Genomic DNA, 20,615 nt, shown 5'->3' with positions numbered 1-20,615 from the left:
TAATCATGTAGCTTAAGTTTAATCTATTTTTAAATTTAGGAAGATTTCCCTAAGTTTAAGGATTTTCATTCCTATGCTGATGGATAAATTAGCTAAACACAGGCAATAAAATTAACAGAAACTGATGACATACAAGACATGTGTCACCCTGCATAATTCTAAAAGAATTCCAACAGCACCTCTTAAAAAATCTATGCCTCTGGAAGGTTGATATGTAAGTATTATTAAGCTATAAGGGGAAACATGAAATGCCATTTATACTGGGCTTAATTTTAAGGGAGGATTTGGAGGAGGGGGTTAAACTAGCGCAGAACTGATGATTTCTACAGCGACAGAGGGGTATGCTCTTTGTTACACATGACTCTGAAGGCAGTAGGTGATATTTTCTTGTCAGCATGATAAAGGAGTGTTGGCAGTGTCACTGCCATACGCTAACACCTCTTAAGACACAGAAATTTAGTTTTGCATTGTTCTGGAACGTGCTAAAAACTCTCAGCAAGGAATGCAGTGATCTGGAGATATCAGAATCGTTGTTTCAAGGTGCCACGGCACCTGGCCAGGCTGTAGGACATTATTCCTCTGCAGCTTCCACAGAGCTGTGCACTACATGCCCTGACCCTGCAGCTTTGCCCTCCCTTATAAATTCTCTAATACTAAAGAGTGTCATCTCAGAGGTTCGCAGCGTGCATGCTTACAGCAATACCTGAATTAAGAGCAATTTGCCCAGTTTTTCCAAGCCTGAAAACTGTGGAAGGGCAAGGGATACCACAGGAAACAGGAGCTCCCTCAGTCCAAGGTGCATTCCCAAATCCATAAAACAAGGTCTTTGACAAACAGACTTGATGGAAGTCAAACGGGATACAGATGAATTCCTCACTTACCAAAAAAATAGGTACGTTATTATAACAGGAGAGGAAAAGAAAAAAAAAAACAAAAAACCCACAAAGTTACAGAGATCTCCTTTCTGATCCATATCACACCACAGGGACAGATAAAATGTCACCCCCCGTTCTAGCTAAAAACCCCCCAAAAATCCCAAATCAGTTATTTCAAATTTCATTAAAAATTTTTAAAAAGTCATACAGAGTAAATCTCACTGATGCTTTTTCAAGGGTGAAATTAAAGTATCAAGAGCACAGAGCTGGAAGTATCAATAATATATTTCACTTCAAGAAATCTAAGAAAAATTTCCGTATGCACTTCAGCAGCTTTGTCAGCCCTTTACTGGAAAGATGTGCATATTTACAGCTTTTCTTCTCCTAAGAAACTGGGATGTTAAAAGCAAACAGGATTTAATGAATTTTATAACTCCAGTAAGAACAGTAATATCAAATACTGACAGACTATCTGAGAGAAGGGAGAAAGGGTAAGAACAGCTCATCTCAAGCGCTCAGCTTAGAAACGACCATTAATAAGAACTGCAGATATCCCACCTACTACATAAGAATCTACTCCAGAGTATATATGCTCCTCAAACCTCAGGTTTACCAAGAAAAGCAATAATTCTGGTGAAAAGTGGCACTTACTTGGACTCAAAAGCTTTCTTTCAAATCCTCACATGAGATAGGAACAAGTCAGAAAAAAGAAAAAAACCCACAACCACTTCACAAAGTATTGTTCCCTATACTAGGAAGTAATGCACAAGAAAAGAGGGTTTGTTGTTTACATGGTTCACTGTCAGGATCAATTAAAAAGGTAATAACAGGCAAATGCACAAAGGTAACACACACAGTATCACATCCTGTCAGTCTTAAGAGTTTTATCTCAGTGTCTCTAGACTATGTTGTGCCAGACAGTATAAAAATCCATGAAAAAAAATCAATTTGGATGTTTCCTGCACAATTATCTCTCCTCTAGTTATAAGGAAAAATAGAAAATGTAAGTGTGTCAGTGCTGTAGCTTCTTCTGAACACCTTTTAGTTCTTCAATTATCTGCATTTAATTTTCCCCTCTCAGTATCGCTGAAGGGACTCTATCACAGGATGAGGAAATAATGGGATAGAATGTAAAACCGATATTTGAATTAGATGCTGTGGGAGAGGAAGAATATTTGCTCACTTAGTGTCTCCCACCATCTTAACTACCTCGCAGAAGATCCTAATCCCTTGCAGAAAACAGGTCCAAGAGACTGGCAACTGCACGGGGGGGCGTAGGCAGCGCTGATGGAAGAGCTAATCCAAGCTGACATTAATAGGGGCAAGCAACTGCACAGCACACAACTGAGGGCAGGATCCCAGGTCCTGCCCCGTGCGCCCAGAGGAACCACCAAGGCCATTGCTGTGACACGCGCTGGTGAGCCACAGCAGGACAGCGCAGACGTGAGTACAATCCTCTTGTAACTAGTTTATCTAGTGTGTCTATAAAGCCCACACTCATCATTAATACAGAGCTACCTGCTGTATATACAGCTACGGCGTTGCCATAGCCCCACCTGCCCTTTTGTTTACGAAGGAATTACCTCTACTGAAAGATGTAAACGTTGTCCAGCCTGCAGAAAGGTGAACCTGTCACTTAACTAGCTACCAACTTCCAAAGAAAACAGTACTTCTCTACAACCTTGTCTTCAAGGTTTGAAGACAGACATAAATTGACAGATTACCTGGTAATTATTTTGGTTTTGTGACAGCCTCAGTTGACTTGAAGATGTAAAATGAGGAGAAAAGGTACTTCTTGATGGATTAGCACTGTTATATAATGTACTGGATGTTGTATGTAATGAGGTCCGTGCTGGCAAGTGGTAGTCTCTGTTATGATACAGAATATTGTCAGGCACATCCCTGGCATTCACCATCTGTGAACTACAGCTCACATTTCTTCCTGGCCCAGACAAGGCTGCGCTTTGGTTCTCTACTCGAACAGAACTGCTGCTTTCACAGTATCTTGAATAGCTTTGTATTTGTGCTCCCATGGACGCCAGTTCTTCTTCTCTAGCATATTCGTCATCCACGTCTCCGGTTTCCATCGCGATGGACAGGCAGCTGCCTTCCACCGAGCAGTGCTTCTGCGCGGCACTTCCTCCCACAATTCTCTGAGGTTGATCTGTAACCGCCAGCGAAAACACTTCGCGGATTTCCAGGTTTTGCGTGCTACAAGAAGGGTCCCTGGTATTAGCCCTTTGTCCAGGGGGCACATGCGATGCGAGAGCTGCATGGTCCGGTTTTTGTAACCTTTGACATCCCACGGGTTCAGCTTTACAGGGTCTGTGACATATCATCGGTTTCTGAGGTAACACCAACTCTGCAGTCTGGACTGATGACCCACCATAGCTTTTTTTAGTGTGACTGTATATGGAGTTCGCAGAATTCAGTACGCTTGTTTGCCTAGATAAAATAATTGTCTTTTCCCCTACTAATAGGGAAGCATTTTTACAATGTGGTACTTGTCGTCCTATAGGGATATGCTGCTGCTGAAACTCTGTATCACTTTTTCCTGGCAGTCGTGGAATAGAGGTTTTATGTATTTCTGCCACTGAAGTATTTGTCTGTTTGGTGGATCCTTGCCTACTGGATGAACTAGCCGGACTGTATATACCAGTAACTATTACATCGTTATTAGAAGAGGTCCAAGAAGACTGCTGACTTTGGGATCGAGCAATATTCACCACATTTCTAACTGCTGCTTCTGGAGGTACTGAGGGAGTAGTAGGGACAGTCCCTGGGGGAGTGCCTCCAGATTCTACAGCACTCTTGCTGCTCATCTTCCTTCGTTTATTGCCAACCCACGTCTGCAAACAACAAACAACGACAACAAACACAAAACAAAGCATTAAACAAGCAGAAAAACAGGCAATTCCATTATTAAGCAGATCTGATGAAATGTTAAGTGTTCGAGTTGAGACCTAAGTTTAATAATAAGTAAATCATTTACTGATTATGCAGCATCTGAACAATACAGGATGGAAATCCATGCCTCTCATGCCTGGGATTCATACATTAACACACGAGAACCCCAGTCTCCATTCCAAAGCCCCAGTTTCTCAAAAATCCTGAGACTGGATCGTGCCTCCTGTTCTGAAGTTACCCTTACAATTTATTTCATTGACACCGCTGTGACTAATTCCCTAAATTTAAGTTTTTGATATTTAGCATCTTGGGATGCAGAACCATCACTGAGGTATGTAGCTAAACTTTTGTAACCAAGTAACTGAGAGATACGACCTTCAAAACTGCCTTGAACAGAAACTGCCAACTCTTGAATTTAGATGAGAGGTAGAAAAGAAAGAACTCTCTCTGTTAGACAACTACAAAGTGATTTTGTGAAGTATTTAGACCTATGGACTAATTCCTTCTCTGCCAGATGCACAAATCAAAAAAAACAAAAACCCTGCTTTTGAAAGACACTGATAGACAAGATTAGGACTACTGGGATTAGATTCCAACAGAAGTTTGCTATTATAGACATTTCTGAAAGTGTCAATGACGGTATATATCATTCTGTTTAAAGATAGTAGAGGAAAAAGTATTTTAAAAATGCGGATACTACGGTAGTTGTGCACAGGTTGAAATGTACTGCTGTTTTAAACACACAGTCCTGCGAGTAACACATGAAGACAGAACTAAAAGAACTGAAGGGGAAACATTAACTTCAGTATTTCAAGAAAAAGAGAGCATCAGCTGGTGGAAGCATCAGCTCTAACACTGGAAGTGTAAGCACCACCTAACTATTCCTGGCAGTTGTCAGGATCAGAGAGACAGGGCTTGCACATTCTTTCACCACAGTATGTCTGTACTGAATGTGAGGGCATGAGCGAGCAGGATACAAGTGCCAAAGAGCAAAAACCAAGCTTTTTGCATCCGCTTATGCTGGTTATGAAAAGGATCAGATACGCATACAGAGATACAGTGAAACAGTTTTCTGCACCACTCTGGCTATCATCTGCTGCACACCTAAAACCAAACCAAAGCAAGATCTCAACATTCAGCAACCCAAACCAGATGCTTAATCAATAAACTCCCTCACCCCATAACAAGCAAACTGCACCGAGTAGCTATCTTGGGTTTCCATCTCATCACATGAAAGGAGGAAAACTTTCTTCACATACCGATACCTGCTAAGGAAGTAAACAGATTTTTCTATAGGAAAATATGCATCGCTGTCATACAGAAGTATGTTGATGTCTCCATTCCATTCTACACATTTTTGTTGTCAGATTTTGCAAAATGCCTAATCTGAGGCTTGATTTGTTGCATGCAATAAAATCTCAGTTACTAGTTATAATTTTTTTCTTCTCAAAAGCAAGTTTAAATACAGAAATTATAGCCACAGATCTCAAGTCACTCTATTGCATAAAACAAGTTCAGAAAATCAAAGGGGTTTTTTTGTTATTTCTGCCCAGGCAGTAAACTTTGAAGATAGAAATTATAATTAAATAGAGACACTGCAAATTTTGGACCAAGAAAAAAGATTCCATCCCCAATTTTTCCAAATGTATAGCACTAAAATCTGAAGTTTTTCTCAGTGAAAATCAGACTTGGAGAGCTTTTGCACTTTACCAAGTCACATTGCTCACATTTCATGCAAAGACAAAAAGCAACCAGCAGAAGTATGCTAATATTAATGAACGAAACCAGGCCATTCAAACCTGATGTAGCTAGAATAGATCTCTATTAAATTTGAAGAGGGCCAGGGTTTTTTCCTGGGAGCAACTCTACCACACTTCCTAATTTTGAAAGGGAGAACAGCATTTTAATGTACTGCAATAACAAAATCTGTAGAGGTTTACATCAAATCATAAATAGGACTTTCCTTTTTTCCAACCCAGCTCAAGAGTGGAAAGACTGGGTGTAGTTCTATGGTACAAGGCTATAGAAATTCTGATTTGGGTCAAGAATATATTCATAGTTATGATACTTGAATTATAACATTTAGGGAATTCATGTTCCTTTTATAGTCATAGCTGTAAGTGCCAGCTGCAACCCAAGTATCATTTTGCTAGACATTGTGCAAAGAAGTACTAATCGCTGTCCATTAGTTTTAGAGGGGGAAAAAAAGAAAAAAAATTAAAATAGGGGGATTAGGAGAGGCAGAAAGGAGGGGTGTAAAGAAAAGAAAGGTAAGATCATGCAAAAATATGACAAATGGAAGACAAACGCTGGATCTGTTTCCATTGCACTTTACAACTAGGAAGAAAGTTGAAGCTCAGCAAGGGAAGAAAACTGAAGGAAAAAGGCCATGATACGTTCTTGCAGTGAGGGAAACTGAGAGGGACGGGGAAATATGAAGATGGAGAGTGAATGGGGACTGCAAGAAGGGGAGAGACTGGCTGCCTCCTCTAGGTCCTTCAATCAGAATAAAAATAGATAAACAGGCCCTGACTGCCTCATCAGCACCCAGATTCCTGTTACAACTGTTTGTCTCTTTCAGGGAGTCTGAACTGCTGGCTGACTATCAGAACTTCCCACCACCTAGAGCTGAGAAAGTAAGTTTTACTATTTCCACAGTATTTTGAGGGAGGGGAATCCAGGTAACAATTAGGGAGCAGGAGGGCTTGCCCTTGGCAACAGACCACTGGTACACCACTTAAAAAAACACTAGACTGGTCTTACTTCTTCCTTTTCAGTGTCCAGTGTGGCAGCAACTCCTGTTATCTCCACTACCGTTGTTATTTTTTCAGCTAATGCTTCATGATTTCTATTTCTGCTCTGAGACAACAGCCATTTTGTTGTCTAGTGTTTCACAAAGGGATTATTATTTCCCTTCTCATGGAATTCACAGACTTTGGAAGAGCTCCTGTTAGCACTAGTGACGTTCTTCTTTTATAAGAAAAGAATGTACTCACTGTAAATAACCATGAGGGATCACAATATTTATGATTGTGACATGGCATACAAGTGTGAGAGTGTGTCAAAAGAAATACTTCCGCAATTATTCCCTCAAATACGTTAGGTTATAGAAATTTAACTTAAGAATAGTTTCCTAATAACGTGACCTTTCTTTGATATAATAAATTGCACAAGGTTTCTACAGGGCAAACTAAATTGCAATCTACTAAACAAAAAACCCCAAAACCCAAACCAAAACACCATCAACAAAAGACAAATAACAACCAAAAAAAAACCCCAAACAAACAAAAATCACTCCTTGTGCAATCCAGGCCCCTGCTAAATACAGCAATCATGTGAAGACATTTCAGCGAAAACAAGCTATAAACAGGCTCACTGGATAAAAATGAACATGTCACACACGCATACTGAAGTCTGATTTAAGACAAGTATGAAGTTAGAGACTCCAGTCCTCTAGAGATACTTTATGTAAAGAAATGAATGTGTATAACTTTAACAGACAAATTTGGAAGGCCTCAGTACTTACCCTGACTACACTGAAGTCCAGTTTAGTTTCTTGTGCACACTGTAATATGAGCTGAAAGCAATTTTTACTTTGATTTGTCATTCCATTTTCATAATAACGCTGTAATATCCTTTGTTGTTCTACAGTAAATACAGAACGCAGATTCATCTAAAAATAAAAGAAGATACTCTGAAAGTTGGGAATAAAAACTGTAATACTTGCAGAATGCACAGGCTCTCATTAATGCTTGTGATAACGCTAAGTGTTGACATGTTTTTTTTACAGAATACTTTACCAACACTTTTACTTACTTTCAAGAAAAACCTGTTACAGTCATCGTAAGTGATTCCTCTGTGATAGACTCAAGTTGCACAGGTGAACTACATGTTTGGAACAACACTGACAGCCTTTCATAAATAAATAAATACTACATTGTGTTGCTAAGACCAAGAGCCTCTAGTTTCAAAGAAAAAGTGTCTTCAAACAAACAAACAAAAAAGGCATTAGGCAAAACAGAGTAACACCAGCAGCTCCAACAATATCAGCAGGTCTGTTCCTCTTCCCTGCCCTCCTCCTCCCCCCCCCCCCAAAAAAAAAAAACACAACAAAAAAAGACAGAAAATCTGAGATCAAATAAAGGTGGTTGTTTGGCACAAGTAAAGTTTCCACTGTCTCGAACTTCGAAAATCCTCCACTCCTTTATGGCTGGTCATGCTACTCCTGCTGTGTCAGCACCGGCACTTCCCAGCTGCAAAGGCACGAAGATCAAGGACCAGAACTGAAGACCAACTCGGGGAGAAAAAACCCAAAGAGAAGGGCTTGAGGCACTTCTGGTCCAGCCCACCAGAATGCCAGTGCTCTAATATTAACGGGAAGGAGGGACCACCCAAACCACAGCCTGCATTTAGAAAGGTTCACGCGACTGTGAAACTGTACCCTGAGGCTTTAAACCAGGCTTTTTAAGAACACTTGAGGGTTGTTTTACAGGGGTATAAGCCGATGCTGGCTGCAGGACCTCGGGATGCCTTCCTGCTCCTTCGTTTTGTCCGAAGCAGTGCTGTGATCTTCAGCACGTTCAACCAGAAGGGAGAGACCCATGCTCCTGCCAGGCTAACAGCAACCCTTCAGGTGATGTTTCCAGCTCGCCCAGCCAGCTCAGCACTGGGTCCCCCCATGAGAGAGCTTTGCTGGGCGAGGACAGAGCAGACAGGGACTGAGTAGCCCCTCCACTTTGCTCCAGGCCACTGGGCCCCTGCGAGCCTGCCCTCAGGCCCACACGCTCCCAACAGTGTGGCCTCCGTGGCAAGCAGCATCGCCCCATGGCAGGCCATCAGACAAACCCCTCACCGTCCCCACCTGGGCCATGCCCCAGCCAGACTCAGCCCAGGGCCATTCTGAGCCGTGGCAGAGGCAGAAGGTGGCCAGGGACGAGGCAGCCTCGTCTGTATGAACACGTTAAACCACACAGCTTTGTTACGCATGAAAATTCATGCCCTAGCTTGGAAAAGGAAAAAAACAGACTCCCTAACAGCAAACTGAAGTTTTATACTCTTTTTATATGGTCAATACAGGCAAATAATATAATCCTCTGGTTACATGTAAGAAAAGAAGCGCCTCATCACCCCAGAATTTCCAGAGCGGGGCCTTTATTTGTGCCAAACAGGAGGCCGCCGGCTGAGACACCGCACCCGATTTCATGTCTTGGAAGGCAAAAAAAGTCATCAGCCAGAAGTTATTTTTAACACTTTAGGTACATGTATCAAAATATCACAGAACAAACTAAAGAATAAGAACCACACCATCAGCTTGCAGGAAAATAAAAGGGATGAGGGAATCCTTTGTAGCTACCAAGTTTTTAGTTCCACCAGAGCTTTGATTCCAGAGTCTATCTTCCTCTATATGTCAACAAAAGACAAATCATTAACTACCAATTTGTAAAAAGTACTCTTTTTTTTTCAATAATACTTAAAATAGAAGATGATTTTTCAATCTCATTTTAAACTCTGTTCCCAATTCTTCTTTACGTTCTCAACCTAGTGCATTATTAAATACAGCATTACAAGTCAGGCTTTGCCCGAGTTAGGTCTCCCCCAGAACATGCATTCAATCACAGTCAGAGCTGGGCAAAGGAGACTCTTGCTCTGAATACTCTGCTGTTTAAATAAATTTATAGCAAGCAACAGAGGAGACAATTATTAGCACATTAACAAATCAATAAAGTTCGTAAAAATCTACTTTATAAAGTGAAGAACTGTCTTCAGACCTCCCATGTGGATATGCAGGATGATGCAGCCACCAATGGATTTATCTTACTTTTAAAGAATACTCAGGAGTTAATTTTGTGATTCTTCTTCCTCCAGCATGATTGGCAGGACCCAGCTAACACTTCTGTGTTTACTACTCTTTCAGTACCAGCGGTCCCTGTTTTATTTAGTTGAGATCAGTTCCCACAAATGATCTCATCAGAAATAGTTATGAACTTTCTATCTTTCCAGATCCAGATGAAGGCTGTCATCCAATAGCTCCAGCATTTCTATACAGAGGCTCACCAAAAAGAAGCACGGTCTCCAAATACTTCACCAACTGCAATGAAGACTCCTTCAACTGCAAGACAAAGTTTTAGAATCAGACCTGGCGACCTGCAGACAAAGACGTGTGTCAACTCCTTGACATATTTTTTTTAATCATGTAGATTCCGGTATCCAAAGTCACTTCTGTGTTAAAACACTTCCATTGTTGTATCTGACATCTGTAGTTTAGATAAGGACAGGGTGGAGCACTTTGACGAAATCTCTTGATCTTCAGATATATGCATTCTTCATTCTTCAGCTAAACTGAAGAGAGGTCATGATCTGGTGTAATAAACTACCCATTTTTGCTGGTTATTTTTACCACTTGTAAACTACACCTGCTAACCAAAATACTGGTGAGATTCCTTAGTAACTTCTGCCTTGAATCCAGTCAAGTACAGCTCAGAAGAATCTGTGCAGGGGCCATCAGAAACTGATTTAAACAAACAGATTGCAGGACCCTACAAACATAGATTTATGGAAGCTGAGTCATAACTTAAGTTTACATTCCAACATCTAAACTTTCAAACAAGCAGGTGAGAATTCATTAATGCTTTTTGTGTTTTAAATATACTGAATCCTAAGTCAATAGACAGTTCTGTATCATTTCCTACTACCCCACCTATCCACACACATATTTACCAAAACTACAGAAGGGATATTAAAATAGTCTTAAAATATCATTAGCTATCCTGCTAGATAAATCAATCTTATTCATTCTGCTCTGCCAATTAATTCATCCTTTTTTTTAAAAAAAAAAAAAAAAATCATTCTGCCTTTTAGAGACAAAAGAAATTTAGGGGTAAATTGCAGAATAATCCAGTGCACATACAAGCTACGCAGTGAGCTACATCTGCCCAACAGAAAACTTGGTTCAAAATCTACTCAAAATATTGAACTCAAAGCAAACTAACCAAACCACCAGGTCCACAGTTCCACTACAACAAGCCATTCTATTATATCCCATAATACTTTGAACTACCAAGCTACAGGTGCTTGGTATAATGTGGATATTAGCAAGCAGACAATAAGCTCCAGACAGCACAGAAGTGATAGATAACCCCAACACAGAGCACTAATGCCAAAAATAAAGCCCCAATAAACCCATCCCGCCCCTGGGAAGCTGCAGGATGGTTTTTGCTGTTTGGGTCGCAGACAAAGCACAACCTGCTCTGGTCAGAGCTGGGCAGGTAACACGACTTCGCGTGAAGATCTTGGATTACACAGAATTTAAAAGCAAAGAAACTATGAGTCTTAATTTCTTTTCTCTTGAACTGCCTACACAATAATTTCTAACTAGGTATAAAAGATCACAAGATTACTATTAGTAGTAGAAATAGCAGTAATAATCTCCAAGCATTCAGTCTCGATATTGTAGGACACAACAATATACTGATTTCACACTAGTGTGTAGCACATTTGGCAATAATCCTTCTCTTGAAGGTTAAAAGCTCAGTGATAGTATGTCGTTCGTGAAGTCCAGGCGGAAATCAGTTTGCCATCCGCAGTTCTTAAGCGCTTTAGAGTATCTAAAACAGTACCCTGTGTTGAATAAACCAGTTACAATGGAAGCTCCATTACAAAGCCATAAAGTCCAAAGCCATCACGTTAATCCATGAAGTGCTGCCCCTGCATATCCCATCTTCACAGGCAACAAGTTTTGTTCACTTTCCATACCTGTCAGACCTAGCAATTTATCCACATTGAGTACATTGAGCAGTCAAACACCTAGAAGAATATAAAGTTACTGTCTCTGACACAGGGTATGTTCATCAAAGGATTACACCAATTATTTTTTTTTGGAGAAGTGTTACCTGTTCAGCACCACTTTTCATAGTTATACAGAACAAGACGTTAATTCTTACGTTTTCTTTAATATGAGAAATAACTTACAAAGTGCTGACATTACTAAACATTAAGGTAGCCACATTAGCATCAAGGGAATCAGCAGGTCAAATGCCTTCATAATGGACTCAGTATTATTCAAAAAAATCCCATCAACTTCAAAGGAAATAAACTCCTTTTCCCACTTCATGTACCTACGGAGCACTCCAGTTTCTTCACGGTTTATCACCTCTGTCTTAAACCTCAGACTTCAAGTTAGAAATCAACGTGGATTTTTATCACAATTTCACTTTGATCTTGTCTTGCCAAGCTTAGAAAACAAGCATTTGAGCTTTTGGGAAGCCCAGCGTCCAGTTGGTTGGCAACACATTGGCACCGAGAAGAATTTTTGTTACAGAAAAGAACTCTGTGATATTTAACAAAACTCAGGCAAAGGATTATGCAAACTGAAATTCCATGAACCTAAGTTATATTTTCACTTCAATAAAAGACAGAGGTGGCAAAGCACTATCTGTAAGGTAAGATCTGCCTGCTCTGCTAATAAGTTAGCCTTGGCTGAGTATGGTGCTATCTGTGTGACAGTGCAGAGAATAATCTATGACAAATGTAAAAGCAGGTTTCCTTTAAGTACTTCCTTCACCCCTGCCGTGTCCTAGGCCATTTAACCATTCAACTTTCCACTTTGGAGGTCTACTACTCCTCAACTTTCTGTAAATCCATCAATGTAAAGATGTCGTTCTTTATTCCCTTTCTAAACTGAATACTGTTTTTAAAAAATTTATCACAGTAGCAAAAGAATCTCTTTGCTATATGCTGCGGTTTGGGAACTGTAAATGCAGTCCAAGTGCTAAGTCAGGCACTGGGGACAGGCAAGAGATCCGAGGCTGGTAAGTGAGAATGACAACGGGAACTCCTCGCCCTTCAGCTTCCCCGAGACTGCTGAGCACGAGCCTCCCGAAGGACAATCCTACTAACACACTGTGACCTGTCACGCTGGCTCCTCGTCAGGTGAGATTAAGGTTGTTCTTACAGCTGAACTTCTTTAGACTTCTTTAGCTGCTTGAGCAACTTTTTCCACCTTCCTTTGCCTTCTGTGGCAAGAGCGAGCACAAGTGGAGAGGGGAGAACACAATAAAACCGAAGCCGAGTTTGCTTCTGAAGCAGTAGCGCATTTGCTTCCTGAAACAGGTACTTAATGTAACAATTATCCCACACGGTTTGCTGGAAATGCCTAGTCCTTCCACTCTAGTTACTTTATTCAACATCGAAAAATTAAGAATCTCTCCAGGGAGACCTGGTGAAACCCACAGATGCATTTCTTAGAAACTAATGAAAACAACTTGGTGTCAGGGAGTACCACAAAAGAAAGAACAATAAGAAAATGGGTATTAATGATCCCCTGGTTAGAAGAAAAAAAATCAAGAGTTACTTAGCTGTTCTGCAATGACTACTTGAAAGATCTGGAGAAGGAAAAAAAAAAAATTCTGTGGTCTAAAGTCTGCCTACAGTGTATAGCATTATAGTCTCACTCTCAAAAAGTCTCTAAATAATTAAGATTGCCGAACCAAGTAAACTTACTTTCAAGGCAAATCTTTATAGAATATGGCACTAACTGCATTGATTTGAAAAACAGGAAATAAAACCAATACTCATCTCGTTTCAAGTAGTAACAGAAACTAGTCTTGGATGTAAAATTAATTAAAAAAATTAATTCACTCTGAGTACAAGCCACCACAAAGTAACTAAGTGTACAAATCTATATGGTATAAACCACTATAAAACTGTCAGGGATTAACACATAATAATAAAAGGGAAATTTTTTCTTTTCCTCCACAGATCTCCAGTGGTACAAAATAACAAGACTCAGCGCCAGTATAAATCGGAGACAAAACTGCAACTATAATAAGAAAGCTACTATATACATAAATAAAACAAGTCTGCAGTAGGGACACTATTACTACACCTTTAGAAACTGTACCAGCAATCACCTGATTCACTTTCTACGTCTGCCAAAAGCTCACAATTTTTTGCACGCCCCAAATGGAAGGAAAAAAAACCAACCCCCCAACTTGCACACCATGTGTGGAGATACTAGACGTACACCAGGCAATGTTGTTTAATAACCTGGATTTGTAGGTTACTGCCTCTTTCCTCCACAGGCCAAACTAGTTACTACTGCACAACTGGAAGGGCAGTAGATTATGCTTATGGTTGGGTAAGTGTAATATACAGATCAGCTCGTAAAACTACTTTTAAATATCTGTGACTCACAGCACAAGTGCTTCCCTCTCCACCAAGTACTGTATTACAGTTCCACCTATACAATTCAGCCCTTTATTAGGGACAAATTAGACAGCCCTCTGTAAGTGAGCAACATAATCACCTATGACCACAACTCTGCAGGTTTGTGCATCCCAACCCACTTTATTCATGCAAACGAGACTTCTAACTGGATGAGCCACGGTTTATATTAAGCATGTATGCAAGCATTTCTAACACCTATGTCAGGAAAAAGGAAAGGAATACTAAGATGCAGTTTTGCTCTGAAGGTGTGAGCTGCTTCAAGACTCTGGATTGGAGGAGATAGAACTACTTTGATCTTACCTACAACATCAGGAGCCCTAAACTAACTGAACGCAGGGAGATGGGTTGGGGATTGCCTGTTATCCCCCCGAGAGGGGGAAGCCTACACGCAACACAAGCACTTCCAGAGGCGAGACCTCACCTGGCACTGTCATTCCCCCCCAAACGCCACAGAACGCACAACCACCATACTTCTTCCTCCTCGTTCCCTTCTGAGAAGTTGAGGGCTAAAATTTGACAGCCCTGTTCAACCGCCACCACGACTGGTTGCATTTGGCACCACAACTGGGCTGGTATGGCCGTTGAGAGGTGTTAAGTCCTTAGGGAACACAAGGTTTGAGGTGTTCTGTGCCAGTCCCCTGCTGCTGGCCACCTCCAGCCCCGCTCCCACAGGGATGTCCGTGTGCCCCTGACCCCACAGGGCTCACACCATGAGACAGTTCTCTTCTTACAGAATCACAGAATCAACTAGGTTGGAAAGGATCATCTAGTCCAACCATTAACCTAGCACTGACAGTTCCCAACTACACCAGATCCCTCAGCACTACGTCAAATCTACTCTTAAACACCTCCAGGGATGGGGACACCACCACCTCCCTGGGCAGCCCATTCCAACACCTAACAACCCGTTCTGTAAAGTAATGCTTCCTAATATCTAGTCTAAACCTTCCCTGGCACAACTTGAGCCACTACTTCTTGTTCCAACGCTTATTACTTGGTTAAAGAGACTCATCCCCCCTCTCTGCCCCCTCCTGGCAGGGAGTTGCAGAGGGCCAGGAGGTCTCCCCTCAGCCTCCTCTGCTCCAGACTGAACCCCCCCAGTTCCCCCAGCCGCTCCCCAGCAGACCTGTGCTCCAGACCCTGCCCCAGCTCCGTTGCCCTTCTCTGGCCACGCTCGAGTCATTCAATGGCCTTTTTGGGGTGAGGGGCCCAACACTGAACCCACTCCCCGAGGGGCGGCCTCCCCAGTGCCGAGCCCAGGGCTCAGATCCCTTCCCTGTCCCTGCTGGCCACGCCAGTGCTGACACAAGCCAGGATGCCACTGGCCTTCTTGGGCACCTGGGCACACTGCTGGCTCATTCTCAAACCCCCCAGTCCCTCTCTGACCGGCAGCTCTCCAGCCGCTCCTCCCCAGGCCTGTAGCGCTGCTGGGGGTTGTTGTGGCCCAAGGGCAGCCCCCGGCATTTGCCCTCAGTGAAACTCCCCCAGTTGGGCTCAGCCCATCGCTGCAGCCTGTCCAGGTGTCTGCAGAGCCTCCTCCCTACCCTGGAGTCCATCAACACTCCCACCCAACCGGGTGTCACCTGCAAACTGACTGCGGGTGCCCACCCTTCCGCAAACCCTTCAATCGCCCCAGCCCCGCTTCAGGGACCTGCCCCTGCACTCCCCAGGGCAACAGAAAATAGCGGGAATTGCCCCAGCGCCGCGCCCACCCCCGCGGCCCCACCGGGCAGCTCAGCGCCCGCCCCGCGCATGCGCGCCCGCCGCGCTCCCGGGCCGCGGGACAGTGCGCAGGCGCGGCGCAGGCGCAAGCGCAGACGGTTCCCCCCACCCCCGGGGCGGTGAGCGGCCGTGCGCATGCGCAGTGCGGCGGCGGCGGCGGGTGCCGCACGCCCGCCTCTGCGGGGCCGCCGGGGGGAGGCGCAGTGCGCCTGCGCGCCCGAGGTGGGTCTGCGAGCGCGAGCCCGCGCGGCCGCCCTCCCCCACCGCCAGGCCGCCGGCCCAGGGGCATCATCATCATCATCATCATCACCATCACCACCACCCTCCTCTTCCTCCTCCTCCCCGCCCGCCGCGCCCCTCCCGGGCGGGGACCCAGCTGCGCGCCCCCCCCCTCCGCCCCCCCCCCGCCCCCGGGACTGATTCGCGCCCGCCCACCGGCCCTGCGCAGCGCGCCGGGCTTACCGTGCTGCGCGGGGCTGGTGCGGGGGGCTCGGGGCTCCGGATTCAGCCGGTTTCGGCTGGGTCGGTCCCGGCGTCACACAATGAAATCAGCGCCTCCGATCATTAATTCTCATCATGATCGTGACGTCAGCGCAGACAGCGGCCAATGGCAGCGTGAGATCAGCGCCGGCCGGGACAGTGCTCGCCCCCGCCCCTCGCCCGGGGGGGCGCGCGCTGCAGGCGCCGCCGGGCCGAGGGGCCGCTGCGGGGAGCGCCCGGCGCCGCGCCCCGGGCCGAGACAGCGCCCGCCGCCGGCACTGAGCTCCGGGCCGAGACAGCGCCCGCCGCCGGCACTGAGCTCCGGGCCGCGCCGGGCGGCGGGAGGCAGCGCCGCGCTGCCCCGCAGCCCCTCAGGGCGGGGGACCCCTCCCCGCGCCCGCCGCTCCCTCAGCTCCCTCATCGCCCTCAGCACCCTCATCCTCCTCAGCCCCCTCATCGCCTTCAGCACCCTCAGCTCCCGCAGCACCCTCATTGTCTTCAGCACCCGCAGCTCCTTCAGCGCCCTCGTCCTCCTCTGCTCCCTCCTCCTCAGCACCCTCAGCTGGGGGCTGCGGCACCCCCAGTTTGTAGGCCCGTCCCGCACCCTGCGGGTGGGTGACAGTGGGCACCATAGCGGTGTCTACAGTGTCTGTGTAAAGCCATGCCAGTGATTTCAGAGAGAAGTAAGAGTGAATAACCAGTTAAATAAAATTTACTCCGGTTTACAACCTTTTTATTGTGCTGCTCCGAGCAGAGGAGTAGGTGTGTCTGGCAAAATCTGAAAAGCTCTGTGAAGGATCAGGATGTCAATTACATGAACGTTATGGCTGTCAAGAAATAAACTTTTTATTGCTTGGGGTGAATGACATTTGGTCTGGGAAGAAAGGAAATGCCAGTCTCTCAGGTGAGCAGCGCAGGGCCTCATGGAGGCCGCACACCTCGCCCTTGTAGGAGCACCACAGCACCACTGACATGTGCTCCTAACGCTGAGTTATCACAGCAGCCAGTGGTACAACCACGTGCATCAGCACCAGCCCTCCTTCAGGCTCTGTTTCCCATCCAAAAGGAAATCTAGTCAACAAACAAGCAGGAAGTCTGATACCGCTCATCCGTACTGACAGATTATGCGATAGAAATCATGTAAAGTCATTTATTGGCTCGGCTGTAGAAGCACTAAGAAGCCTGAATCAGATCTGAGACCTTGTGTTAATCACAAAGCCTCTAGATATGCCGTGTCCCTATCCTGAATAGTTTACACTGTCAGTCACAATGTTAAAATATTAAAAGAGGCGGTTAATTTTGTGCAATGACTTTAAACAGAACTATTGGTAAATACTTCTGCAGGTCCAAAATAAAAGAATCGTTACTGGTTATTTGTAGGCAGGGAGGAGAAAAGCCATGTATGTTTATTTTAAAATTGCACTAAGATATTGTTTAAAAATTTTAACACTGACTTCTGATTTATTTAACTCTGTTTCCAACCACCTGAAGTTTTGTCCATGCTTTTCCACGCAGCAGCAAGATGTGCTGAATGTGTGATCATCCACAAATAGAATACATCCTTCTGGAGCGTCCTTTAATAGCTGCATAGTATTTTGTAGTCTGTCCACATTTTAATTACATATGCTTCACTGCTCTGGAAAATCGATCAATCAATTAATAAAGCTTAATCTGAGCTAAAGAACTCAGATTACTTGAATTGTTTCAGTAAAGTCTTCACTTGAGCTTTCCTGCCTTAATAAAGCAGAGGGCGGACCAAGGCAGCTTTCCTCTGGTCATGTACATCTTGCTGTGGCTGATGTTGAGAGTTCCGCACACTTCCACAAAGTAGGATAATACACCAGACATACTGATGCGATATTTCCTTTGTATCACCCCCAGTAACTGTGTGGTGCAGAGGGAACAGGATGAAGGAGGTGGGCCAGCTGTTTCTCTGTTTCTCTGGGTGGGATTGGTTACCCACTGGCTCAGCTCACAGTTACAACTCTCCTGCTGCTACACAGTTCCTTGATCGACCGCAGAAAACCAGCGTGAGGAAGGAGCTGAGGACGGTGGGGGGGATCCCTTTGGGTAGCAGCTCCCAGTTGTATTGGATTAGATGCAGTAGTAAACACCCTGAATTTAATAACAGGATCTTACGGATAGTCCGTGTATTTTAAACCATAAATCTTGTATTACGCTGCTTCTTCCCCTAGACATATTCCCTTCCTCTGTGTGCCATCAACATTCACCTTGTAAAAATTAAATAGATCAACCATAAAAACCCTACACGGCTTTTATAGAAAATACTGGTTTGGAATTCGCTATGGACTGAATCCAAAGAAATTTGGTATGTTTTCTTCTCACATTGTCTGGGGCTTGGGAAAAAAAAAAAAAAAAAAGAAGTGGTGAGACAGTCTCTCTAAGATCCTTTGAAAAAGATACAGTGGTGTTCCATAAAACACAGTTTATTAAACTCTTTTAAAATGTTGGATAATAGAAGGTAATATTTCGATGGCTCTTATCTGACTAACAATGGGCTCACAGGTGCTTTTTCTATAGTTTATATCAAAAAATCATAGAATTGTTCTTAAAGGTGACATCAACTGTGTATTGAAGTTATCAAAGAAACTATATGCAGACTTGTGACCACATAAAAGATTTTTAAATCACAGTAACAGAAACTTGTTTCAGAATAAAAGGTAAGACTAAGAGCTTAAGCAGAAAAGTCTACATCCAGCAAGAAGAATATGAAAAGAAAAAAAAGGTGAAGGAAATGTGAAAAAATACATTCATGCTTGTGATGGGAGGGGGGTAGAAGAGGTGCACTCTACAATACATACTTTACAATATAGAAGAGTAAACTGAATGTATAGGTTAAAAAAGCTGCTGCTGTTTGCAGCAGCAGAGTGACAAGCTCCAGAAAGAACCTCATACTATTTACTTCATTCTCTGGTATTGCCTCTCAATAAGACAAACCTTGAGGGGAGAGCTATGGCAGGATGAAATAAAACAAATATTCTTCTACTGCAACCAGATCCACATGCTTTCTCATTCATTAATAACAGATTCAAATTAACAGGGGCTGGCAAATTGGTCCAGTGGTTTAAACAGTAGCCCGGGACATAAAAGGACTCCTTACATGAGGGAATTAGCATCAAAGTGAGACTCTCTGCTGTAGCTACTTTATATTAGCTCATTAAACTAATTAGCTGAGCTTACTATTAGTTACTTAGCTCAGTATGGGTTACAGCTTCTATGTGGCAGAGAAGGCATTTCTAAGGAATACGTGTGCTGGTTTCTAAGCGCTGTGCGTAGGTATTCCCTGCTTCCCACATGGGATAGGGAAGAGGTCAAAAGCCCAATTTCGTATTCCACAGACAGGAACACACCTCTAAAAATCACACAGTTCTTCTCCTCCACCACCCCCAGACCCTCTCCCTTTTCCAGCAGTTCATACCATTTTCAGATTTTTAGCAGCTTGTGCAGGTAAGAGAAGCCTCTGTAAGGATGCCCCAGAAGCCTCCCAGAGAGAGGAGCTGGTGTGTGACCCCCGGGCGATGAACCTGAGAGGTTTTGGCCATACAGTTTGGAGCAACAGCTGCTACTTCCATTTCTTGGCTTTCTGTTGAATCTAGAAAGCACTAAGAAAGCAAATGAGGCAAAACCAGCACACTCAACAGAAACTTTTCTTAGGACAGCTTCACTGGATTCATCGTGCTGCTTTCTGGTGATGCCTTAAAGGACACAGTCTCTAAGCCAGACCTGAGGGTGACCTGACAGAGTCAGCGGCCTCACAGGGGGGTGAAAGTAGGGTGGAGAACAAGAATGTTTCACCAGCAATTTGTGTTGCAATTTGGTGTGATGCTTGCGATCTCAAATGAGTAATTTGCCTGTTACATTGCTGTAAGGCAGTAAATCTTGTAGATATGTATCATCAGCCAAAACAGGACTTCATCTTGTCATTGAATCTGTCCCCTTGGCCCCAAAAAGTACAGTGTTGAACTTCTGCTTAGGAAAATGGATGGGAGAATCTAATATTGAAAAGCCTGCAGTTAATCTAGTGCTTGACCTTCCTCCCATTAAGAAATTTTTGCTAACATTCATCCTGAATCTTCAATAAGTTAAACCCTCAGAAGAGATTTATTAAACTTTGGGTTCAAGACTGACCACAGCAAAACCCCACTTCCTCCTTTCATTTTGTTGGGAAACTATAATAACAGTTTTCTGAGCAGTTTCTCAGCCAGTTCTGTGGCTTTGTTTCCTCAGCTTCACTATAAGAACGCTGCGTCTGACCATGCCAAAAGCCTTGCTAAAGTCATGATATATCACATTTACTGCTTCATGTCTCCACAAGGCTCATTATTCTGTCATGAAGGAAAGTTAGATCGGTTTAACGTGATTTATTTTTGCAAAATCCAAGTCACC

General features: G+C 43.8%; 1 protein-coding gene and 1 long non-coding RNA gene across 4 annotated transcripts in view; one reads left to right on the top strand and one right to left on the bottom strand.

The window, feature by feature from the left end:
• The window catches only part of HDX (highly divergent homeobox), a 53,284-nt gene extending 36,989 nt beyond the window's left edge, over window positions 1-16,295 (bottom strand). Inside the window, exons 1-3 of one of the 3 annotated variants that reach the window (XM_074915061.1) lie at window positions 16,191-16,295; window positions 7,309-7,455; window positions 2,600-3,724 (exon numbers count right to left, since the gene is read on the bottom strand). In XM_074915061.1, the coding sequence (XP_074771162.1) occupies window positions 2,600-3,724; window positions 7,309-7,455 (1,272 nt within the window). In that variant the 5' untranslated portion in view covers window positions 16,191-16,295. Of the gene's footprint in view, window positions 1-2,599; window positions 3,725-7,308; window positions 7,456-11,931; window positions 11,944-16,190 lie in introns of those variants that run through there. The other 2 variants (XM_074915063.1, XM_074915062.1) reach the window with 2 other exon arrangements.
• Window positions 2,242-10,861, top strand: LOC141964530 (uncharacterized). The gene is made up of 3 exons (XR_012634341.1): window positions 2,242-2,318; window positions 6,364-6,418; window positions 9,783-10,861. It is a non-coding gene; the product is annotated as an uncharacterized LOC141964530 (long non-coding RNA).
• Window positions 16,296-20,615: the final 4,320 nt, after the last annotated feature.

This window comes from Athene noctua, chromosome 11, assembly GCF_965140245.1.
Source record: "Athene noctua chromosome 11, bAthNoc1.hap1.1, whole genome shotgun sequence".
Lineage (NCBI taxonomy): Eukaryota > Metazoa > Chordata > Aves > Strigiformes > Strigidae > Athene > Athene noctua.
The sequence above is the reverse complement of the archived record's forward strand: the minus strand, read 5'-3'. Positions and strand labels throughout refer to the sequence as shown.